This window comes from Prunus dulcis, chromosome 2 (assembly GCF_902201215.1).
Source record: "Prunus dulcis chromosome 2, ALMONDv2, whole genome shotgun sequence".
In the NCBI taxonomy this organism is placed as follows: domain Eukaryota; kingdom Viridiplantae; phylum Streptophyta; class Magnoliopsida; order Rosales; family Rosaceae; genus Prunus; species Prunus dulcis.
Genome location: NC_047651.1, coordinates 8,538,680 through 8,564,964, shown reverse-complemented (window position 1 = coordinate 8,564,964; position 26,285 = coordinate 8,538,680). Strand labels below are relative to the sequence as shown.

The 26,285-nt window shown below is 39.0% G+C and overlaps 2 protein-coding genes across 2 annotated transcripts; one reads left to right on the top strand and one right to left on the bottom strand.

The window, feature by feature from the left end:
- The first annotated feature begins 16,215 nt into the window (after nt 1–16,215).
- LOC117619444 lies at nt 16,216–18,982 on the top strand. The gene is made up of 4 exons (XM_034349405.1): nt 16,216–16,545; nt 16,799–16,954; nt 17,093–17,758; nt 17,862–18,982. Exons 1-4 carry the CDS (start codon nt 16,216–16,218, stop codon nt 18,891–18,893), a joined length of 2,184 nt encoding a protein of 727 aa, XP_034205296.1. The 3' UTR covers nt 18,894–18,982.
- Nucleotides 18,983–20,732: 1,750 nt separating this feature from the next.
- LOC117619298 (premnaspirodiene oxygenase-like) lies at nt 20,733–24,695 on the bottom strand. The gene is made up of 2 exons (XM_034349218.1): nt 23,677–24,695; nt 20,733–21,405 (listed from the first exon to the last, which is right to left on the bottom strand). The coding sequence occupies exons 1-2, from the start codon at nt 24,643–24,645 to the stop codon at nt 20,788–20,790; spliced, it is 1,587 nt and encodes a 528-aa protein (XP_034205109.1). The 5' UTR covers nt 24,646–24,695; the 3' UTR covers nt 20,733–20,787.
- Nucleotides 24,696–26,285: the final 1,590 nt, after the last annotated feature.

The following is a 26,285-nucleotide window of genomic DNA, read 5'->3' as shown; positions in this document are numbered from 1 at the left end:
AGGTAATTGAATATATGAAATCTAATTGCGTAAATGGAATAAACAAAAACAAGTTGAGAAAAACTAAACATAGTACCAATAATCAATCAAATTGCCAAGGATTTATTTAGCACGCAGATGGATTAATTGAACATAAAATCAAAATGGTGCTTACAAAAAAACACATAAAAACAAAAATTAATCAAATGAGCCGACAATAATTACCAATATCTACCTTGTAAGACAAATAGTTTGTGACTTTGACATGTAGCACAAGATCAGATGCACTACGGTTCTTGTGTATTTATCGTCTTGTCTCGAACAATGGGTGATCTGCATGGCTTTTGTGTTTTGGTCGGGAATCGTGCCCTTGCTCAGTGGTTACAATTGAACTGACGTCGTTACCCTTTGCTTTGTTCAGAGAGGGCTCCCTAATAGTCGTCTTACCCTTGAGTTTGCAAAGTGTCTTGGAAGTTGCCTTGTTGTTGGCCAAGCGCTCCCACCCCATACACTCCTGTGTTTAACTCATTATTTTAATCAAGAAAAATATAACAACAATTATATTTTAAAAAAACTGAAGACACAAAGGTAAATAAATAATTTAACCAATTAATAGAATAAGTAAAATCTAACCAAAATAACAAAAACCTCAACCTATTAACAAAATAGGCAAAGTGTAAAAAATAAAAACAAAACAAAATAGGCTTGTGAAACTCATGATGTGGAATATATAATTTATATTCAACATAAATAAAACCCTCCGTTTTAGAAAATAATTGTAACAACTCGATCCTTAATTAATTTTTAATTATTATTTTATTTAAAGAAATAACTAGAATACCCTCAGAATATTTTATAAAGTTAAAAGTTGATTTTTTTTTTATTCGGGAAGGAATTTGAGGATTTCAGTTGTATCATTGCGTAGAGCACATCAAGAGGACTCCGTAGACACGTAATGGGCTCAAATCCGAGTTGTAACGAGAGAGATGTGATCAAATTATGTTGAAGGGCAAAATAATAACTCGTCAAGTCACTCACTCACTCACTCTCTCTCTCTCTCTCTCTCTCTCTCTCTCTCTCTCTCTCTCTCTCTCTCACAACTGGGCATGCGACAGAGTCGCACTCTTCCCTCCAGCTGAATGGTTTTTCGTTGGGCATCATCATGTTCGGCCACCATCAGGGCTGGGACTGGTCCCAAAATGACCGGGCCACCGTCCTCTTCCAACCCCAACTGTCCTCCGTTGCAGCCTGCCACCGTTGTTACCGGAAAAGCCCAGAATCCAATCAATTTTTATGAGTTTTTCATGAAGCTCGTTCTCCCTCCTCCGGCCACCGTTTCCGGCTATTGAGGTATGGTTTCTTAACTACTTTTCGAGCTCTAACTGGTGGTTAGGTAGGTTTTCATTGATTCGAAGTGTAGATAGTTCGATTTTTGAGTTAGGTTTTGGCCGATTTTGGGATCGCTATTCCGGCCACTCCCGGCCAGTTTTTGGGGTAGGTCCAAGAAGAAAAGTGGCTGCAAATCATGTTATGAACCTAGGGTAGGAAGCTGGCCTTACAATTTCAGATTTTTTCGGTCATCAGAACTGATCAAGCCACCCACGTGTTGCCAGCAAGTGTGGCGGCGCGTGGGCAGCATGGTGGGGAACACTTTCAGTCATAGAATAATCCCTTGGTCTTCACGAGCGCGTAGGATTTCGCGGATCTCAATTTCGATAATGTTTGGACCCCGAACGGATCTCGCCTATTGTGTAATTTTTGGATTGGATAAGTTTGAGCCGTTGGATCGTAGTCATTTCCAGATATGTTGATCTAGGTAATTCTAGGATCGTATATGATTCGACGAATCTAAACCCTAAACAGAGTCCCGGATACTCCAGAAACGCCAACCCTAGGGCTAGGGTTACTGTAATTGTCCGATCGTGCGACCGTGGGTAATCCGACCGTCCGATTTAGGCCAAACTCTAGGGACATGCCTAGGCATATTAGAACCTTTAGGGACTTCCAGATCTGCGAGCGAGGAATGTGACTCGGATAGAAGGGGGTATCTCCGAGACCGGCGAGCGAGGAATACAGCTCGGATAGAAGGGGGTAAATCCGAGATCTGCGAGCGAGGAATGCGACTCGGATAGAAGGGGGGTATCTCCAAGACCTGAGAGGGAGGAATGCGACTTGGATAGAAGGGGGTACCTCCGAGCCCTGCGACGAGGAATGCGGCTCGAATAGAAGAGGGTATCTATGAGACCTGCGAGCGAGGAATGCGGCTCGGATAGAAGGGGGTATCTTCGAGACGTGCGAGCGAGGAATGTGGCTCGGATAGAAGGGGTATCTCCTAGACCTGCAAGCGATGGGATTGACGGGTCAGGAATGGGAGTACGCCTAGGAGGAGAGTATTCCAATTCTGAAATATTATTAAACTAATCTAAAGGGAGTTCAGCGTATAGCATATTTATATTCAGTTTATGATTGTTTCGAGTATTAGGAAAGAACTACGTGTGGCTTGATCCCTCAGTAAGGGTACGTAGGCAACCTAGTGTTACAAGGTGCATGTGAGATCCCACATCGACCAAACGGAGAGGGGGTGATGTGCCTTATATGGCACACCTCGCATCCATCTAGTAGGAGGCCTCTTGGGAGCTCACTGGCTTTGGAGTCGTAGGAACTCCAAAGTTAAGCGAGTTGGAGGCTAGAGCAATCCTAGGATGGGTGACCACCCTGGGAAGTTGCTCTGTGAGCTCCCAGGAACAAATCCGTGAGGGGGGCGTCGGCCCAGCCCAGAGCGGACAATATCTTGCTAGGTGGAGTTGGGCAGTCCGCTGCGCCGCTCTGAACTTAGAGGAGGCGTTTTGGGAGCTCACTGGCTTCGGAGTTGTAAGAACTCCGAAGTTAAGCGAGTTGGAGGCTGGAGCAATCCCAGGATGGGTGACCACCCTGGGAAGTTGCTTCGTGAGCTCCCAGAAACAAAACCGTGCGGGCTGGTGAGAATGTAGCCAGCCCAAAGCGGACAATATCCTGCTACGGCGGAGCCGGTCCGGGGTGTGACAATTTGGTATCAGAGCCACTCTGCCGTGTGGTGCGAGTGTGCCGACGAGGACGTCGGATCCCTTAAGGGGGGGGATTGTGAGATCCCACATCGACCAAACGGAGAGGGGGTGATGTGCCTTATATGGCACACCTCGCATCCATCTAGTAGGAGGCCTCTTGGGAGCTCACTGGCTTTGGAGTCGTAGGAACTCCAAAGTTAAGCGAGTTGGAGGCTGGAGCAATCCCAGGATGGGTGACCACCCTGGGAAGTTGCTCCGTGAGCTCCCAGGAACAAATCCGTGAGGGGGGGCGTCGGCCCAGCCCAGAGCGGACAATATCTTGCTAGGTGGAGTTGGGCAGGCCGCTGCGCCACTCTGAACTTAGAGGAGGCCTCTTGGGAGCTCACTGGCTTTGGGTTCGTAGGAACTCCAAAGTTAAGCGAGTTTGAGGCTAGAGCAATCCCAGGATGGGTGACCACCCTGGGAAGTTGCTCTGTGAGCTCCCAGGAACAAATCCGTGAGGGGGGGCGTCGGCCCAGCCCAGAGCGGACAATATCTTGCTAGGTGGAGTTGGGCAGTCCGCTGCGCCACTCTGAACTTAGGGGAGGCCTTTTGGGAGCTCAATGGCTTCGGGTTCGTAGGAACTCCGAAGTTAAGCGAGTTGGAGGCTGGAGCAATCCCAGGATGGGTGACCACCCTGGGAAGTTGCTTCGTGAGCTCCCATAAACAAAACCGTGCGGGCTGGTGAGAATGTAGCCAGGCCCAAAGCGGACAATATCCTGCTACGGCGGAGCCGGTCCGGGGTGTGACAGTGCAGTAGCGAGGTTAGGTAACAAAGGTAGTCCAGTTAAGTTATTAAGAGATTTAACACCGTTCTGGGGATGTTATATGAATTGATTTGAATATTACTAGCAGAATGATTTATTTGACTCATTGAGGCCAGAGGCCCGAATAATATGATGTTTGATTGCTAGAATATATTTAAATGCATGCTAAACGATTGGGTTATTGTTCACCCGTTTTCGCGTTTTACTCCTGTGATGGAAGGGCGAAGTTCCCCACTGGCTTGGAGACCATGTGTTGGCCAACAAGTCAGCTTTCTTTGGTGTGCGAGCGTGCCACTGCTAGCAATGTAAATTCTAGCAGACTTCTTTTTAGAATAGGTAACTTGCGCCCCAAGTTACTGACCTCTAAAACAAACGATTGTGAATTTGGGTGAGGAATATCTCCCAAGTAAGTTCTTTTCTTGCCTCAGACTGGTAAGGACTTTCATAATTTATCTCAGTATCAAACGGCTGTTCTTGCCAGAAATATTTGATAGAAGTTGGGCTGTTTCAGGCAGAACTGCCTTTTACAAAACAATAAATATGCATATCGACTCTAGGAAGGTTAAAAGATGGCCGGAACTTCGTTTCTGCTTGGATGGGAGGTTCCAGTTTGGGCTGGACTGGACGTGCCTGGGACGGTCCGTACTGCTTCGTGACTTCAGACGTTAGGCTGACCTATGAATCGATACCAAAGTTTGATTTTGGCAGAGCTTTATGTTTACTTCACGCTTCGTGAGGCCCTTGAGTGGGCAGAACTTGCAGCTTCTTCAGTTTGGAGGGGGCAGAAGTGGCTGTTCTTGAGGGTTTGATGAGCTAGGGATTTCACTACGAGTGTTGTTCTGCTTGGGCAGGACTCTTCATGAGTTCGCTGAGGTCTCCACGTTTGTGAAAACTCAAATTCTGCTTGTCTTGGCTTTTGCTGAACCAAATTTGTAACGAGGGATCTCGTTTTAGAAGACTTATTTTCTAAGTCTGGACTTTGGAATTCTGATCTAAAGCTGGTTTCTCTTGGAATCCAAGTGAGCTTTTGGTTGTTTTCTTGTTTGTTGTTTTTTTTGATTGATTGATGAATTGAGTGTCCTTTTCTTTCTTGCCTACTTCTGTTTTTATAAGAGACCTTCTTGGGGAGGTGGTTTTAATTTTAAATAATGGGCGGCAAAAAGATCTTCTAAAATGTAAAGTAGAAAGGATTTTTATCAATTATGGCAGACAGGCTCCCAGTAGTCACCTCCTAGAGCAATCCCTTCCCTGGTTTCCTGGGTGACAGCTTTCTATTTCAACGCCATCGCCTGTGTGGGCTGATTTTATGGCGGTTTTGGGTTTTCTTTTATATTTTCTGAACAACTCTCTGTTTCTTGCTTTTGAAAGCGTGACCCGTGGATTTCTTTGAAGAGGGTGTATTGCTTTTGGAGCAAAATCTCTGAACATAGATGGGCTTTTGATCTTCTGTTGGCAGTGTTTTTAGAGAAAAAAACTTTAGTTGGAATTGCTGACTTTTCAAAGCTGAGGTAGCCACGTGGGTGTGTTTTTAATCTCTTGGGTTTGAGCCCAACAATTTTTTGTGGGCTGATCTTTGAAGCCTTAATGACAGCTTCTATGTTTTGGTCTTTCTTGGGCTGGGCAAGTAACTTCACCATGGGCCCCTTTTTTTTGAACTCTTCTTGGTGTGTTAATTTTAGGACCAAACAGTTATATATAAATGTTTGTTGACAGGTGGAGACTTCTGGGAAATGTACAATTTACAAGGGAGACTTTGCAGAAATTTCTGCAGAAGTCTAGCTGCTAGAAAAACTAGGATTTTAGTTAGAAGGGCAGTTTGGACATGTGTGCCTGACATTCGCCAAGTGTCGGACACGCAGAGGGTTCGACTCAGATTTCAAAGTGGAATTTAGGTCGGGTTGTCTCAATAATGCCAAAACACCATGCAATAAATTTCTTGGGTAGACGTACGGAAATATCATCAACTCCGGGCAAGACCTATACCAACACATTCAAAGCGATGACATCTTACGAGTTTTTATTTATCTTGAATTAGTTAGAAAAAATTATGGGACTTATTGATAGCCTTTGTCAAGCATTGCAGAATAAATCTTAAGATATTTTGACTACTATGACTTTTGTTCGTAGTACAAAAGATAGCCTTTGTCGAGCATTATAGAATAACTTTTCCGGTTTCTACAGCAATTATAGAATGAGCATTTTCAGCTATGGAACATGTTAAGATTGTACTTCTCAACAAAATGGACGATGAGTATCTCGTAGATTCCCTCATTGTCTACATTGAGAAAGAGCTTTCTGTGGATATTGATTCAAATTCAATAATCAAAGATTTTGATACGCTCAAAGAGAGAAGGTTCACTAGGTAAGCTCTTTAAATTTTTTTTGCAATCGAACATATTTTTTTGAAGTTGGACAATGTGTTTGATTTGGTATTTATTTATATTTTGTACTTCTTTGTGTGTATTTTTGCTTGTAATGTGACTTTGTTGGATTTATAAAATTTTATTTATATTTTTGTTTCAAGAGAAAAAAAAATATCTCCTCTAAAAAAAAATTATTTAACCAACCCCTATAAAAATTCCTAGTTCCGCCATTGGGAACAATTTCTTGCCTCTAGCAACGGTGGTTGTCTTAAGAAATTTTTGGCAAAGGAAAAATTATCAAAACTCCAGTCAAGACCTATACCAACATGATCAGACTATCAAGGGTAACAATTTTTTGTCTCGGACCCCTGCCAAAAAATGAACCCTGAACATGGCCCAAACAGCTGGCCAAACTTGGGTGTCTTCGTTGACTTCTAAAACTCCAAAATTGATCCAACCCACTTACATAAACAGCTAGAGCACGGAAAAATGATGAAGAACCATACCTCACTCGATGAAAACGGTGGCCGGTGTAGCCAGAATAGCTCAAAAACCCAATGGTCAAAATTTGGAATAAGGGGAGAATTCCTGGGTTGTTGACACCAGAGAAGGGCTGCATTAGGATGAGGAGGAAGAGAGGAACATTTTTCCTAAAGGTGGCGCGGCCAACTAGTACATGACGGCATCGATTAGTGGTCGGGAAGTCGAACAGTGACTATTGCTACAGTGGTTGTTGCGAAAGAAACAAGAGAGGGAGAAGATGAAGAAGAAGAAAAAGGAGAGAAAAATAAAGGGAGATTCACTATTATATCCAATATAGGAGTCCAAATTATGAAAAATCTCTATATGAAATGGATTTTAGAAACACACCTAAAGCCTATTTACAACATAACAAAAAAGCTTTTAACTTCTTTTAAATTACAAAACTACCGTTGATTTCTTAAAACAAACGCAACCCCAAAACCTCATAAAAAAGCCCAAAACACTGAATATATCAAAGTAATTTAATAGTCAAAATTAAATTCAATAGGGCTAGCTGTCATTTTTTGGGTTTGTTTATAGAAATTAAGTGGTGTAGGGTTTATTTATAGTTTTAGTGCTAATAATGGGTACACGACTAAATATCTCAAACATAAAAGGCTTGGTACTGTCGCGGGTACTGTACCATGCATAAAATTTGTTTTGAAAATTCTCATTACGTCCTTTCCATTTCAAGACCTTTTCTCCACCATTTGTTTTGAAATGGTGTTACTCAAATTTCCAAAATCTTTTCCAGAATAAAGTGACGAAAATACACTTATCTTGGGTCAAATTTGAAATTTTACAAATAAAATAATTATTTGAACAATAATTTTTGGGATAGGGTGTTACATGTTCTCTTTCCTTGTTGTGACATATTATACTTTATTTGAGGAATGTCCATATTCACAATTTCTCAACATAATGTTTTTATAGAAATATATGCATGACAAAAGAGCACTATTGTTAAACTAAAGTAAAACTTAGCATGTACACCAAATTAAAGCATTAAGTTGAACTATAGGAAAAAGATAAAACAACTAACATAAGATCCTATTTATTATAAACATCAATCAAAATAGATTATAAATACTAAAATTCTAAGCTTTCTAATGTACGTGGTCTTAAAAATTATAAATAGATAACATATGCATACCTATAATTTCTTTAAAATGGAAAACTTATACGTCATTTAAGTTTAACTTAGTAAGCAGTATAAAAAAAAAACAAACAAACATAAAGTAAGCACATATAACACAAACTAGCTCTTGCTTAACGGTATTCATATATCCAATGTTAAAAAATAGCAAAACTTTGAAGCGTTAATAACAAGAAAGTAGACGTACATAATATAATATAATATCATGCAATCATAACAATATTAATCATATTACTAACAACAACAATCTTAGATTTCGGTAAATTTAAAAAATGGTGGAAAATTGTAGCATTAACTTTTTATGAGAGCGAATACATGTCATCGGTAATAGACAATCATTTCCGATAGCAATTATGACCCCTCACAAATACACATCATCTTGCGAGAACTAATGATTGCCCTTGGAAGTACATAATAGCGATCTCAAGCTAACAAATTACACTCGATAAAAGAAAAATTAATTTTGACGACCACCTACTCCCTCGGAAATAGCCTATAATTCTCGACAACATGAAGATGCCCTCAGAAAAAACACAACTATTTCCGATGTGCATGAGATTTGTCGGAAATAAATGTGGCGCCAACATTTCCGGCAAAATATTAGCTATTTTGATGGCGAGAAAACTCTTTTCCGAGAGCATTTTGGGTGTCAAAAATAGTAAGCATGTCGTCGCCAATAAAAGCAACAAACAAACAATGTGTAATTGTCATTTGATGTTGCGAAATCGTACCGACAAACAGACCTCTGCCGTTTGATTTTTCTTATTTTACATGTATCTTCATAATTAAGCACCTAAGCTAAGGATAAAAAACAATGGAATTTATTGCATCTAACCATTCTAATCATGCAAAATCGTATGACAATATAAGGAAAAAAAAAATAAATACTAATGTATCAGAACTCATACATATAACATTAACATAGGTACAAAATAACACTAGTGATAAGAGTCATGCCAAAAGTTGGGGGAATACATGAATAATATGGTTGTAATGAATATTTCGTACATAAAACGTAAGCCATATATATAGTGGAAGTATTACAGTATATGTCATTTTATTGGGGTGAATGAAACCCAAAATCTACTACGATCTCTCGGTGGCAAGCCTTGTGTGTCAAATTGTGATTCTAATACACGATACTCCGGTGATTCGACAAAGTCTCCCCTGGAAATGAACTTTACCAAAATTTTCCACCAGTGAAAAACAACAAAAATAATAGTCAACTGCCAGCAGCATACATATTACAAAATAGGCCTCTAGCCTTAGATTTAACCCTACACGGACAATATAAGAGAAATCTAAGAATCTTTAGTTAAACAACAAAAGTAGATGTTTAAAAGAAATGAACAACAAGTGTCCTACAAAATTAGTCGAGGCACGAGAAGAGGAAGGCTAGGCTTGACTGCTCGGTTCGCGTCAACTATTGCTTGGGGGCCCAAAACAGAAAATTGTGAGTGGACAAAAACAAAGTTTAATCATAATTGAAAACAACATAAACAAAGTTTAATCATAATTGAAAACAACATACTAACGCCACTATTTGGAAAACGATGCTAAAAATATGCAATTGAAACTATTCATACATAATCAAGTTAAAAGTAAGGTAATCCAATAATCCCGATATAATAAAGTAACACCCAAACTCAACTCTCTAACTAAAACCAAACCCCTTCTCAAGATATAAACTTACAAAATGTAATATGCAAGGAAAGCTTTTCAATTAACTAAGCATATACATATATATAAATATATAAAAATAGACCACAAAAACTCTCATGATTGTATAGGTATAAACTCCAAAGTTCATAAGTATAAATATAATATCTATACAAGACAACCTCACACCATCACAAGTACCAGGGAAAACAATCCAACACGGGGATCATTTGACTAGCACATAGGGTTTCAACTTTCTAACCCTGCATCCAAAGATGAGCTATCCAACTAGGGGACTACCAATTTACAGTAGACATGTCCAACCTAGCCAAACCATGTCCTACGCGCGCAGACTGCCGTCAAGGCCTATGATACACCCGACAAAAGGTGCCTAGATCTTTACCACATGCCAAAAAATTCAACGCCATGTGTGATAAAGTACTGGTAACCAAGTGAACCCACACGCCAGAAAATCCAAAGCCATGTGTAGGTAAATTAACCAATATCCAAGGGGAGGTACATAGGGTGGTGCTAATACCACTCTAATATAACATAATCCACATCCCAACTCACATACCACAACCATTTTTTCAAATTCCAAATATTCCAATGTACCCAATCCCATATACATAGGCATCCATACAATAATAGCGTCCATAACTCACTACCCAACTATTTATTCATAGTGTAGATAAGAAACTCTCAAAAGCATAAAATCCAAAACCAAAATATTCATAAACTTCAAAATATCAATAACATCCGATAATTCCAAGATTAAGGCAATATAGAAACTCCATAGTCAACATAATCCAATTTCTATGCATGGTAATCCAATCTTTCAAAATAATGCTAATTCAAAACAAAGTCCACTCATAGATAATCCGAAGTCTTGCTTGTTGAGCTCGTGGGGCTTGAGTACCTATTTTGAAGAACACGAAGACTAAATTAATAAAAACACCTCGAACGAGCACTTTAAAATAAACTCCTTACTTTCCCGAGACTCAAATTGTGTGTACAACTAACGGGGAGTTTCTAAGGCCAAAATAATGCTCTTCAAAAGATGAAACGACCTTGGAATTCTCACGGTCAACCGATTGGTCAAACTTCCCATATTGGTCAACCAGGCTCGTGGGGCCACGACCTCCAATTTCCAATATGAATGTACTTATAGGTCCAACAAGGTCTACTGAACAAGTCTTGACAATTTGGTCTTGATCGAGCTGTCGAAACTAAGCGATCGAACAACGATCGCTTCGCTAAACATTGGACTCGTTGATTCGGAGTATTCGGAACTCCGATTCTCAATCGGCGAGTTCCTACACGATTCTAGAGGTACAGAGAATAACATATTTGAAATTAGAACCAATCAAACAGTCTGAACCTATCGAACTCGAATATCGCATAATAGGAGCAACATCCATTCAATAGTCAAACGATAACCATAACCAATTCCAAATCTGAGCATACCGTCGTGCTTATGATGGTGTAGAGAGTGTTTTTGAATGTAATGGGCTGCCACCCAATGGCGCACGCGCCTCAATCGCATGGGTGTCTTGAAAAAATTTCATCAACGTAAAATTCTCAAAACATCCAACAATACCTACACCAACACGTTCAAATTAACAAGATCAAAAAGTGGCCACGGCCAAAAAGTGGTTGAAGCTAGCCGAATCGAAAACGGAACCGTAAGGGTTTGACCGGATCTTCTTGGCCTCGAAACGGAGGCGACATCTACCCATGGTGTCTAGCAACCTAGGGGAAGGCAAGTGGAAGGAGAGAGTTACATGATCCAAGTAGTGGCATGACTTGAGGTGACCAGCACGTTGTCGGTGTCAATGGTAGTTTCTGTCAAGTTTTCCAGTGGCCACGATCATCAACCATCGGGTTTTCGAGCTAGGAAAAGAGGTGAGTTAGGTAGAGGAGAGAGAGAGTTGGTTCTTTTGGATGTAGTTTCGTGCGATTTAGTGGCCGGACAACAACGATCTCGCCGGTCAAAGTGGTGGCGGAGTAGTCGATCTCGCCGGTCAAAGCGGTGGCGGAGTAGTGAGAGAGAGAGAGAGAGAGAGAGAGAGAGAACGCATGGGGAATTGAGGGAGTTAATCTGATTTGGGCCCACTACATGTCTACGAACTCGTCAGAGCGAGCTCTATGCAATAATGCCATGCAAATCTCAGAAATCCTTACGGATCAAAACTTGACTAACGTGAGGGCAAAATTGTAATTTCACAATAAAATAAATTGAATCAAATTTAATAAAATGATTAAAATGGCTTGAAATTTCGTACATGTCATTCGAAGAGGTAAGGGTACTGGGCCTGCATATGCTCCTTGGGTTCCCAAATGGCTTCCTCAACGATCTGACTCCTCCATCACACATTCACTACAAGAATAGCTTTGGAGCGCAACACTTGCTCTTTTCTCCAAAATCCGTACTTGTTGCTCTTCATAAGAAGGGGAAAACTTCTTAGTCCCATGTCTAGCACTCAAGGAGGAAGGCAATGTTCTATTCCCAACAATTGTATCTGGTGGTCTAAAACTAGAAAGAAGGTCACTCCTGTTGTTTGTATAACCCTTTTTCCGCTTATCTCTAATCAACAATACGATTTGGATAGTTTCTTTTGTCTTGACCAGTACCCTTGCACTCTTTGCATTGTGGGAACTTTTTGCCTTTGCTTCCTATTATTTACTTCCCCTTTATCTTAACAAGTACGGGGGTCTCTTACAACATTATTATGGCATCCTAGATTAAGACTAGTTTGTTCATGTTGCTCCTTCAATCTCTCAACCAAAGTACTTAATCTCCCAAATTCAGCCTTTAGCCTCTTGTAACAGACTTCTGTTTGCGATCCATAAACACAAAGCTTGTTAAAATCAGCGCTTAATGACCCAAACTTAGCCATTTGAACATATTCGTTAGGAACATCATCCAACTTGATTACAAATTCACTCCCGTGTCTTGCATCCTTTGTCCATTTCTTCATTATTAAGGCCAAAAGTATTGGTCCATATGATCACCGATCAGTGCATTTACATATCATTTTGTACTATCCTAGCTTATCTTTTGCTATTGGTTTTAGATGAAACTTGTGCTTTTAAACCTCTTTTATCCAAGTTTCATTGTATTAAGCTTTAGGACTCATATAATTCATTTTGGAGTCAAGATAGCTCAAAATTGTGTTTGTACATCAGTCATGTTCACGGATCAAACTGTATGTGCTCAGGAAGAACCGGCTAATGATTTTGAGTCCGTACACCATTGGAACCGGCTACAATATATGGAGTAGCTCTCAAACTCCCTTCTCTCTCTCAAATTCTCTTAGTTTTACTTTTAAGTTCTCAATTGTTGTAATTAAACTCTTTTGCTAGATTTTCTTTTATGTTTTTCTTAGTTGTACTTCATTTTTTATTGTCCAGTAATTTCTTATTTTAAGTTTTCAAGTTTGAGTAATTTCTTATTACAAGTTAATATGTTTGTTTGAATGATTGATCACCATTAAAACTTGTATGTTAACTATCTGGGTTGGAATTAAGAGTAGACACCATATGCCTTAATTCGAATTGAACTATGTATAGGAAGAGTATGTATGGACATTCGACAATAGGGATTAGATACATGCTTGATTGTTTAAAACATTCTTCTATGTTAAATGGATTTCTAATACTTAATTTAGGTTCGACAACACGGATCTGATTAGGGAATTAGGAATACAAGGTTTAGACCAGACACCATGGCTAAATTATACATTAGAGAGAATCAATCTTTTTACTTGAATTGAACTTGTTAACTTGATTGCTTGAGACTTAGAATTAGATTGTTCTCTAGTGTCCTAAAATTATTTTTAAACCCAAAACCAGTTTAAGTGTCTTTCTTCTTTGTTTTGTTTAACTTTCTGTTTTCAATTCATGCTCTTATCTTTATCATCTTTTAACCTTGTGTTCCAATTCTGTTTTATGCAGGGAATCAAATTGAATCAATCTATCATCAATCCTCGGGGGATCGACCTAGCACTTACATATGCTATAATACAGAATAGCTCGTGCACTTGTGAGTATCACAAGTTTAGGATGCAGCTAAATCGACACAACAATCGCATTTCATAACTCCAAATATATGACAACACGGAATTCTATCGGATTCAAATAATTGCATGAACACTGAAGATTTGATCTTTCTGGTACTACACCATAATCTAGTTCTCATTGGGTCTTCCGAATTAGGAAAATTTGTAACCACGAGGATCTTCATTGTTTCTTACTGGTTGCACGAGAATTAACTTTGCCTCCTTATTTATCTCATTTCTTATCAACTTGCAAATGTCGTGAGTGAAAATAGAAGTTGCATGTTCCTCTAGAGATTGGAGGTGCATAAGAATGAGTGGGTGTGAATTCTTCGAATTAAAGTCATCCTTCATATTCTCATTTCTCAACTTCATTAAGGATCCTTCAATCTGCAGAATACACTCCACTAACTTCATGCCTCTGCCAATTCCATCCTTCAAGTTCTTATGCATACCCTTAACACGTTGTGTGATGGTATTTCCACACAAAAAATGCCCTGAGTAGTACGCTTTAGACTATTAACTTTGACAAGTCTGCTGTACTTTGTTCTCCTAATACCAGCATGGCGATAGCTCAAAAGATCAGTTTCATTTGTGGCTCCCCTTTAACAGACAACCTAGGCAAATACTTAGGGATGCGTATCTTGCACTCTAGGGTAACTCAATCCACTTATAGCAGTTTTCTTAGTAAGGTTCATTGCAGTCTTGCCAATTGGAAAAGTAAGTTGCTTTCTTCGCTGGGAAGGCCACTCTAATCCAGGTTGTCACATATGCTATTCCCATATATTCCACGCAAACCACAAAATTACCTGTTAGTATTTGTGAAGATTTGGATAGCTTAAATAGAAATTTCTTATGGGGAAGAAGTGATAGACCTAAAAACAAAGGTGGTTTGGGTTTCAAGAAAGCTAGGGGCATGAATCAAGCTTTGTTAACTAAAATCGGCTGGAGGCTGCCCAATAAAGATAATGGCTTATGAGCTTAGATTTTTGAGAAGAAATACCTCAAGGGTTACTCTATTATTGATCCTAATCTAAAAACCAGACATTTATGCTCCTCAACTTGGAAAAATATTCTTTTTGGAGCTAAATTGCTTGCAAAGGGAATGATCTGGAGGGTTGGAAAGGGAGATTTGGCCAAATTTTGGACAGATAAATAGCCATTTGATACACCTCTAAGGCAACATAATGGGTTGTTGAATATACAGGAATTGAATTGCAGTGTTGACAACTTATTTATGAATGGTTGGTGGAATGTGGACTAGCGGAGGAATGCTCTTACTGAATATTTGGTTCAAAAGATCACTACTGTCCTTGTTGGGTTTGGGAACTCTGTACATGATGCACAAATATGGGGTTTGTCTTCAAATGGCTTATTCTCTGTTAAATCTGCATACTCTGTTCTTTTTAGAGACTTGGGAGATGTTGCTCCTTTTTGGAAGGACTTATGGAGAATGAAAATCCCTCATAAAATACATATCTTCATTTGGCTGGCTTATCAAGGTAAAATCTTGTCCAGTGAGCAAAGAACCAAGAGGAATCTAACTTCTGATCCTTCTTGTCTTCTTTGTGGTTGGCAAACTGAATCTATTCTTCATATTCCAAGAGGAATCTAACTTCTGATCCTTCTTGTCTTCTTTGTGGTTGGCAAACTGAATCTATTCTTCATATTCTTAGGGACTGTCCCAGGGCTATGATGATATGGAATTCTGTTTTAAATTTATACTTGTCTCCTCATTTCTTCCTCTCTGAGCTAAAACCTTGGTTTTGAGGCAATATGGTCTCTAAAGTTAAAGGCCCTGATAGTATTGGATGGAATGTTATTTTTGCCATTACATGTTGGCAGCCACTGAGTTCACAACCCATCCCCAACGGCCACCGAAGCCACGACCCATGGAGGGACATGGAAAATGGAGATAGACTTCCCCAAACCATTTATCCAAATCCAATTCTTTAATTCTCATATTCCTAAGTTCCGATTCATCCTCCCTTTTCCTAATAAGTAAACATATTATCATAAAAGAAAAGAAATATGTGGAAAGTATGAAAATGCAGTCTGTCAATTTTAGGAAGTAATTTTAACGATTTTGGTGATCCATATATTATCAAGATTTGGAGAATCCAGAGATTCTAGGAATATCAATAAAAGCGAAAGAATTTGACCTGAATTAGCGGGAACAGATACCAGAAGTAACAGTAGAAATATGCACTAGTTGAAGGACACCTTGTGCAATTCCACTTGAATTCTAAGTAGAAAAAGAGACGTTGGTTCTTAGGACTGCCGTCATCTCTCTCTCTCACTCTCCCTATAGTTATTTTGTCCATTCCACAGACGGCAAATTCCAACTATAGAAGTGCATTTAAGTTCGAACTCCATTGCACTTCTTTTATCTGTCTCTTTCAGTTTCTGCCAATTTCCTTCATCCCAATCCTAAAAAAATTCAAAACCTTTTTCCAATTCTTATCTCGAAACCCCATTTTATATTTCAAATTTCAATCTCTCTGTTTAATCTTCATTACCCATTTCTTTAAATTTCTAATTCTACCACCCAAGGTAGACTCGTTTTGTTTATATCCATTTGTCATGTTTTAGCCTAATCCTTGGTATATATTGGCATCCAAGTAGGCAATGGTGGTGAAGATGATGAGGTGGCCACCATGGCCACCAATTTCCACCAAGAAATTTGAGGTAGTGATTGTGGTAGGCAGGCTTGAGGGATTGGATAAAACTCAATTTGAGGGTGAGAGAAGAGCTTTGGTTGAGGTTAAATGGAAGGGCCAGAAGGGTAAGGCTTTGGGGTCTTTGAGACGATCTGTGAAGAGGAATTTCACCAAAGAAGGTGAAATTAGAGATGATGGGGTGGTGGAATTGCAAGAGGAGTTTAGGAGTTTGTGCAGTTTTTCTGGTTGTAAAGAGGGTATGTTTTACCCTTGGGAGCTTTCATTTACAGTCTTCAATGTGAGCCTCTCTGCCTTTCAATTCGTCTTCTTGTTTTTTTCTTCCTTTGTTCTCTTTTTTTTTTGTAGCAGCAGGAAAATCTTTTGTAGCTCGGTTGTCTCTTTTTTTCTTTATTCTTTTTGAGATTGATCATATTGTGATGTTGTAATTGTTTGTTTATACGATTCTTTTGTTTAAGGTTTGTCAATTAACTTTTGCCTCATCCATCATGTGATTTCTTGATGATGTCAATGATTTTGTTTTAATGAAATAGGCTGAAAACAAAGGATTGAGGAACAGAGTCGGTGTTTATGGAACTGCATCATTGAACCTAGCGCAGTATGCTTCGGTGTCTGAGTTAAAGGAACTTGGTCTCAACATTCCTCTGAATGTTCTTGTTGTGGCCTCAGAGTCTAAGGCATCACTTTCTGTATGTACTGCCTATGTTTAAATTAATTAAACTTCTATGTTCATCACCTTTTGTCACGTAACTTTGCCAGGTTAGTTTCTTTTTGCCTTTTCTAAATTTGAATAATATGTCTTATGTTAAGTTCCTTGATAACCGCAGATATCTCTGAGCATATTGGAAATGAGAGCCACTCAAGAACTTTCTGAGGCAGTGCCTGGATCAATGCCTTCTGACGAAGCTATTTCCACAGAAAAGGATGAGTTGTCTCCTCTTAAAGCAGGACTGAGAAAGGTGAAAATCCTTAGAGATTATGTTTCATTTGGTAAATCAAAGAAGGCATGCGTCGAGCAAGATAGCAGTGATAGCAGGAGTTCTGCTAGAAGTGAGGATGCTGCATCCAACTATCCATTTGACACAGATTCACTTGATGATGATGGGCGGGAGGAATCAGAGTGGAGTAAGGAGGACTCCAGTGTCAGGCAGTCAATTAGTTATGAAACGCTAGCCTATGCAAACTTTGCTGGTGGCTTGTTTTACTCCAATACTAATAGTAATGGCCAAGATGACTTTTGGGTCCACTATAGCAACCGTAATTTAGATATAGGTGGCTTGCATGTTGACAACTCCAGTGCACCAGTCTGTCGGCCAAACTCGTGGCAGAGTTCCAAGGGAAGAATCCTACAATGGAAGAAGAGGAAATTGAGCTTCAGATCTCCTAAAGCCAAAGGGGAGTCTCTTCTGAAGAAACATTATGGAGAAGAGGGTGGAGATGATATTGATTTTGATCGCAGGCAGCTTAGTTCCTCTGATGAATGCAGTTTTGAGGTACGTAATGCAACGTCTCACTGTTGTTTTCTGTACATGTTTTTGCTTGTCTTCATTTCTGTATTGATTTTTTAAAACCTTTTTTTTCTTTTTACTTTGAAAGTCACATCACACAGAAAGTTCCATTTCTGAATTCGGAGATGAGAATTTTTCTGTTGGCATTTGGGAGCATAAGGAAGTGATAAGCCGTGATAGACATATGAAGCTTCAATGTCAAGTATTTTTTGCTTCAATTGATCAGAGGAGTGAACGTGCTGCTGGAGAGAGTGCATGCACGGCCTTGGTTGCAGTCATTACAGATTGGTTGAAATCCAACAGAAATGAGATGCCTGTCAAGTGTGAATTTGATAGTCTCATTAGAGATGGATCATCAGAGTGGAGAACTCTCTGTGATAACGAGGCCTACATAGAGCGTTTCCCTGATAAGCACTTTGATCTTGAGACCATCCTTCAAGCTAAAATTCGTCCTCTGTCTGTAGTTCCAGAGAAGTCTTTCATAGGATTCTTCCATCCTGAAGAACTAGGAAACAGGGATTGTGACTTCCTTCAGGGTGCCATGTCATTCGATAGCATATGGGATGAGATCAGTCGTTCTGCATCAGAATGTGCATGCAATAGTGAACTTCTGGTTTACATTGTGAGTTGGAACGACCATTTCTTCATACTAAAGGTAGAGCAGGATGCTTTTTACATAATTGACACATTAGGGGAGAGGTTGTATGAAGGTTGCAACCAGGCCTATATCCTGAAATTTGACAAAGACACAACAATCCAAAGATTACCAAGTGAGGCTAAAGCATCAAATGAGAAATCTGGAAATCAGGTGCGATCGAACAACTGTAAGGAAACTAAAGCTGAAGGGGCTCTTGTATTGAGCCAGAAAGATTTGGAAAATAGTGATGTGGAAGAGTTTGTATGCAAAGGCAAAGAAGCTTGCAAAGAGTATATTAAAAGCTTTTTGGTTGCTATCCCTATAAGGGAATTGCTGGCGGATCTTAAGAAGGGTTTGATGGCATCAACACCTCTTCATCATCGTCTACAAATTGAATTCCATTGTACCAAGCTCTTGCCGTCAATGGATGAATATTCTGCAAAAACAACAGCAGCTGCTGCACCAGCAATGGTAGTTGCATAATCACTTTACATAGTTTCCAGCAATCGTTAATACCTTCAGGTTTTTTTTTAATGAATTTAGAATGAGAGCAGCTCAATGTAAATGGAGAACTGATAACACATTATTTCTTTGTTTATTATTATTAGCAATAACTCCTCATGTACAAGAACATTAGTGCTAAGTAATAAACGTTTTTCTAATATTGCATATACTGATGAAGGTGCATACAAAGTAAGAGGCTTGCAGCACAAGGGGTTAAGAGCATTAAACCCTGCATCCGAGGTCTTAGGTTCAATTTTGTTCTTTCCCTTGAATGCTTGTCGCACCTCAGATTGTGCCTTCTCCATTACTCTCGGGTTTCTTAGTAGCTCTGACACTGCCCATTCGATTGTTTTTGCTGAAGATTCACTGCCTGCAGAGTAAATGTCAAGAAAAACATGGTGAAGTTACAATGGATTATACTGTTGTACGATAAAAAGGTTTTATTGTTCGACTGTATACAGATCTTACCATGGTGACCGTTTTGATTTGATTGGTTGTGAGATGAAACTCAGGCTTATTAGCGTGCTCATAATTAAGCAGCGTGTCCACCAGATCTTGCTCATCACCATTGGTGTTGTTACTAGCTTTTCTCTTCATCTTATGTTCAGTGACAATATCTTCAAGAATCTTGTCAATTTTTTTCTGAATTTTCAGCAATGCAGGCTTTACCCCACTCATGAAACAAAGGAATGTAAGGGAAGGGTACAAATCAGAGATGTTAAAGCCTCCAACAAGAGGTATGATTTCCGAACCAATGTCGTAAACTCATGCTGATATTTGCACTTGTTACCAAATGCTGCCCTGGAAATTACTACGTCCCTCAGATGAGGCAATGAATTCAATCAAATCCCAGACCTCCTCTTCCCTTATCGATCTGAATGACCGAACACGGTTGACACTTAAGAGCTCCATCATAGTTATCTTTCGTAAATGTCTCCAATATTCATTGTAGGGAGAGAACACCAAGCTTAAATGATCATAGGTGATTATTTCAACAGCATACACTTCAGATCACAGCATGATGTGGTAGTTTCACCATGACAAGTGATCTCATTTATCTTTAAAACCTCTTTTGCTTCCAGCGATGAAATAGCGACAGCACAAGTTTACCCAGTTGTAGTTTCATGACAGGACCATGTTTCTTGCACAAGTTGGTCACAGCATGATGTGGTAGAGCACCAATCAACTGGTGCAAGTTCCCTAAATGTGCAGCTGTTTTGGCCCTGCAGGCAACTTGCCTTGGACTTTGGATTTCTTCCAATGTCAGAACGAATATTAAGAAGAGAAGAGAAGCTAAGAAGAGAGTAAAGGATGGCAATTGGAGCAGCTGGGATATTGAAAAATCCACTGACAAATTTGTCTTCAAGTTTTTATTGGAAAGAACTCCAACTCTGTTGTGGATGCTAGTTAGATGTGGTTATTGTTCTATATACAGATATAGAATTAGTAAAATACAAGCGGCTTTGCAATTATTAACCTTAAAAAATTAACTCGCTTACTCCACAATTTGGCTTCTGAAACCGATCATCAATTTGATTTCTTAATTCTAAGTTGATACTTTGGACAAGATAAAGGAACAAAATGATAAATTTTAGAGGGATAAGTGGAGGTCTGTACTAAACGAGAAAGACTTCCATGCCACGGGGATAGCACTATTTTGCTATCCCCGACCAATAACGCTATGACACTCGTGATAACACTTCCACGTGGTGTAGCATCATTGGTCGGAGATAGCAAAACAGTTCTATCCCCGTTGCAACTAAGTTTTTCTCGTACTGAACCAACAAACTGCTGCCTAAGAGAGTTGCAAGTTAAATTCATAATAAGATTACATCATTCTTCTATTTATTACATCATTCTTTTAGATAGTGTCTCATTTGTTGAAAGGAATATAAGTAGTGGCAATCAAATGCAAATTGTTCTTTCTTCTAGCCGTCATTCCAAAATTCTCAGCCATGTCGAGGGCTTCTAGTTTAGTCCCATTTGGAAGGTTCCAGTTAAAGTGGTACAATAGTTGAGCAAGTCCAAGCTCAATGTTTGAAGTAGCAAATGAGATGCCTGGACAAATCCTCCTACCTGCACCAAATGGAAGCAATTCAAAATTGTTGCCTTTAAAGTCAATGGAAGAACCTTGAAAGCGCTCTGGTTGAAAGCTTTCAGGATCGGCCCAAAGTTTTGGATCTCTCCCTATTGCATAGGCATTGATGAGGATTTTGGTCTTGGCTGGTATTGTATATCCACCAATTTCACATCTTTCCCTTGCCTCTCTGGGGATTAAAGGACCCGGAGGGTGGAACCGAAAAGTTTCCTTCATGACTAATTTCAAGTAATGTAACTTTTGAACATCTTCCTCTTCGATTTTGTTTTTTCCTTCGAATACTTGTCGCACCTCCAATTGCGCCTTCTCCATTACTCTAGGGTTTTTCAGAAGCTCTGACATTGCCCATTCCATTGTGGTTGCTGAAGTCTCACTTCCTGCTGAAAAAATATCCTGAAATCATTGTGAAGTTGCAATGAATTATATAACTGTACAATAATATTAGGTTTTGTTAGTATATATTAAAAAGTTAATTAATAATTCATCACAAAAAGTAACTTAATTAAGTACAAAAAGCATTAGGGCTTTTGCATTTTTAGAGTTTTATTTGTATTGTTATGGTTCGGTTTTTTCAAACTTTATCTTTTTTTCTTTTTTTTTAGTTCTGGGTTTACACTCTTAGTTGGGATGCATATGCAAGAGTTTTCGATCTTGTGTGATCGTTAGTGGCAGATTGTCTTAATTTGGATGTTAGATTGCTCTGATATTGTAATGGCTTTTTGTGGTTTAGTGGCTTGTTTGACTGAATTATGAATGCAATTCTAAAATTTCTAAAAGAGTACAATAGCATAACAATAGAGCTTTCCTTTCAAACCTTGTTAACAACATCATCCATATAATTGTATATGTTTCCTTTCCCAACAAGAAAACCTTTTTGGAAATTAATAATTGCTAAAGTACTGTTTTAAAATATGAAATTGCTAATTAACAAATCATAGATTTTGCCACTATGAAAATGAGGAAATTCGATTTAAAGCTAGGGAAATTAGCATACCTACATTTTTCTTTCAACCAAAAGTAAGATAAGGTGGCAGTTGACGCATGCATACCACAATGTGAAAATGGATAAAATGGATCCTCCACTAATAAAGACCAGACACTGTGTTCTTGTTTTTTAAGAAATGGAATCCATTCATAGAATCAAAGTAGCGTACATAGAACAACACGAAACAGTGGCCTTGTTAAAACTTTCTTGAGGGACAAACTTCAAGGCAGAAAAGAGCATAGACGGAGCCATAGTGGAGCATTGGAGTAAAAAACGACCCCATGGAGGCCATGGAAATAGGCTTGGAGGTCCTCATGAGCCGATTGTGTGACCCCATGGGACACCCTCCAGCTGCTTAACCATTTGCCTGAGAGGAGGAGTGCTGCGCAGCATGAGGAAGAAGAAGAAGAAACGTTGGCTTCTTTTAAAAATAAAATAAAAAAAATTCCTAGGCAAAACCATGTCATTTTGGCCCAGGAATTTTTTTAAAAATAACCTAGCCAAAATGACACCGTTTTGGACCAGGTGTTTTAAAAATAACAAAATATTTTTTTAAAAACCAATCAGTTATCTCCACCCCACCCCCTAAACAGAAACCTTAACACGATACCCAACCAATCGCAAACCCTAACCCCCCAATCTCTCCCCCCACAAACCTTTAACCCCATCTCCTTTCCTCTATTGCCCGCCTGTTGCCGCCGTGTCTACCACCTGCTATGTGTGCCCCATTATTGTTGGGAAATTTCACAAAGTAAGTTCTAAAATCCTAAGCCTAAATTAATGTTATGTATGCTATATATATAGTGTAATTAATTGAATTGAAATTAAATTTATGGCTTAATTATATTGTTTTGATTAATTGATTATATTGGTTTGAGTTTTAGATTTTTTGTGGTTAATTGGTGTGTTATTTAATTAATGTGAGTTATTATTTGGATTATTTTATGTGCCGCTGATGTATTGCCACTGTCATCGAAGTTATGCCACCATCCACTACATGTTGTGGTACCACTATTATTGTGATATTTTTGATTTCAAGTAAGTTCGAAATCCTAATATCAAAATAAGGATGATGTATGTTGTTGATTAGGTGGTTGTGGTTTTTTTTTGTTTTTTTGGTTAATTGGCATAATTTTAGTTTGAAATTTTACAGAGTTCGGATCATGGATCCGTCACTGAGAAAGAGTACTATACACATGTCATAGACCAATAAAAGAGTTCAAACAGCCACGTAGGACCAATGCTAGAGCAAAATAAAATAAAACAGCAAACTGACACATAAACTTTCGACGCAAAGACCTCCGACGAGAACACTACAACACAATCCAACTATCAAAAGAGTCTTGCTATGAAATCATAATCCTTTCTACAGTCACAAGACAGCGAGAACATCCGACAGAGAACACAATATGCCAAGAAGAAAAAAAAAACAACCATTAAGCACATCATTTCCAAACACCTTGTTCTTGTTTAATAATTTTTAGGCTCACTAGAGCTTGTGTGAGTGGATTAGATGGTTTGGTATGTTTTAGGCAACTTAGGAGTTTAAAAATACAAGAGATATTGGGGGAGGGATTCAAACACAAGAACTCAGATGCACAAATAATTGCTCTTAACGACTCGAGGCACAAGCCCACTACCCAATAAAAACAATTATTGCTAGAGTGAAGAGATGGTACCATAGTGACGGCTTTGATTTGATCGGTTGTGAGATGAAACTCATGCTTATTGGCCTCCTCATAATTCAGAAGCGTGTCAAGCAGATCTTCCTCATCTTCACCAAGCCTACCAAAGCTTTTTCTACTAGCTTCTCTTTTCATGTTATGCTCCCTCACAATATCTTGAAGAATCTCGTCAATTTTTTTCTGAATTTTCATCAATGCAGGCTGCATCCCACTCATGGAACGAAGAAATGTAAGAGAAGGGTACAAGTCAGCGATGTTAAAGCCTCCAGCAAGAAGTATAATTTCCCCAAGCAATAATGTAAACTCATGTTGGTATTTGCACTTATTACCAAAAGCTGCCCTAGAAACCACATCATTTGTCATGGTGTATATCTTGTCACTCAAATTTATGGTATGTCCCTCGGAGGAGGCGATGAACTCGACAAGATTCCACACCTCCTGTTCCCTTATCGATCTGAACGATCGGACACGGTTAGCGCTTAAGAGCTCCATCACAGATATCTTTCGCAGTTGTCTCCAGTACTCATTGTAAGGAGCAAACACGATGCTTGAATGATCGTATGCCATTATTTCAACTGCATACACTTCTGGCCTTTGCGCAAAGCTGATCTCGCTCGTCTTCAAGACCTCTTTGGCTGCTTCCGGTGATGAAATGATCACGGCAAAAATTTCCCCCAGTTGCAGTTTCATGACAGGACCATGTTTGTTGCACAAGTCGGTGACAGCATGATGTGGTAGGGCACCAATCAACTGGTGCACGTTCCCTATAATAGGCAGCTGCTTTGGCCCAGGCGGCAACTTGCTCAGGCCTTTGGCTTGAGATTTGTTCCAGTATTTGAAAAGCATCAATAAGAAGAAAAAAGAAGCTAAGACGACAAAAAAGGATGGCAATTGAAGCATCTCGGATACGGAAGAATCCATTGACAAATTTGTGCTCAAGTTTTGTTTGGTAAAGAACTGCATTTCTTGTGTGGATGCTTAGATGTGTGCTCATGGTTCTATATACATAGCCGTTTGGGATATAAATTAATTACAAGTAGGCAGATTGCATCTGGTCTTGAGCTCCTAATCCTTGAGCCCCTAATCCTGGAGACTGCCGTAGCCTCCCAAAGTCAAGCCAACCACATTAATGTGGCCAACCTCATTAATGCAGCCAACCTACAACTGGTCTAGCTAACACTTTCTTCTTTTGCTATAACCAATTTCTCTTCCTCCTTTCTCAACTCTCTCCACCGTTCTCCACCTCACAGCCACCACCACTTAGCAACTATAGCAACTATAGCAATTGAAGGAGATAGTGGCTGCTTTGAAAATGGAGTACAAAACTGTAAAACCAACCAGTTCTTGTTTCGATGGTTGGAGGGCTTTGCTCGTGTTGTGTACGTTTACTTATGGTTTTCTTTGGCTTTGGCTTTAGTTGCTATCGCCTGGTGGTTTTGTTTTGTATTTATGCAGGATCATTTATTCCTGTCTTGTTTCCTTCTTTGGCCTTTCTGGGGCTTTTCTAATGAAGTATTTTTCTATTAAATTAATAAATAAATAAATAAAAACCCAAGAATTTCGTATCTTTCTATTATTATGATTGTTAAATCTGATTGCTATTTCACAATGAACATTTGAGTGCTTTTTTTTTTTTTTTTCCCAATCAAATTTGATTGCATTATACCCAAAACGGGGGTCTTACACTTGCAGCAAAAAAAGCATGTCTGATAACAAAAGAAGAATTAAAGGGCTGTTACAGTATAGCAAAAGAAGAAAGTGTTAGCTAGACCAGTTGTAGGTTGGCTGCATTAATGAGGTTGGTAACGTTAATGTGGTTGGCTTGACTTTGGGAGGCTACTGCAGTCTCCAGAATTAAGGGCTCAAGGATTAGGAGCTCAAGACCAGCTGCAATCTACCTAATTGTAATTAATATTGAGCTTGGTTAGCAAGCCTGCTTCTTGTATAAATTCATGTGATCTATATATATATATATATATAGCAAAATGCAGAGAATGAAAAAACATTCAAAATACCAGAAAATGTCCTTGGTTAATGCAAACATTAAGAATTCAAATTATTAATTAAATAAGGATAATGTGGTAAGTTCACACTTTATATTGATGATATGATTATTACTGAGAATGATAAGCAGGAAATCTCCCTGCTACAAGACTATTTGGCAAAAAAGTTTAAGATGAAGAACCTTAGTGGACTCAAATTCTTCTTGGGTATCGAAGTTGCTCGATCGAAACAAGACATATTTCTCTCTCAAAGAAAGTATGTTTTGGAGTTATTAGCAAAAACAAGAATGCTTGATTGCAAACCCGTGAACACTCCAATCATCCAAAATCACCATCTTGGAGAGAATCCTGATTAAGTACCCACTAACAAAGAAATATATCAAATATTAGTGGGGGCAATTGATCTACTTGTCACATACGTGACCAGACATTGCATTGCATATGCTGTGAGTATTATTAGTCAGTTTATGCATTGTCCCTCAGTTTATGCATTGTCCAAGTGAAGACTATATGAATGCGATTCTCGGAATTCTTAAATATTTAAAGTCGGCACCTGAAAAAGAATTTATGCTTTCTAGAAATAATCATCTAAATATCAAT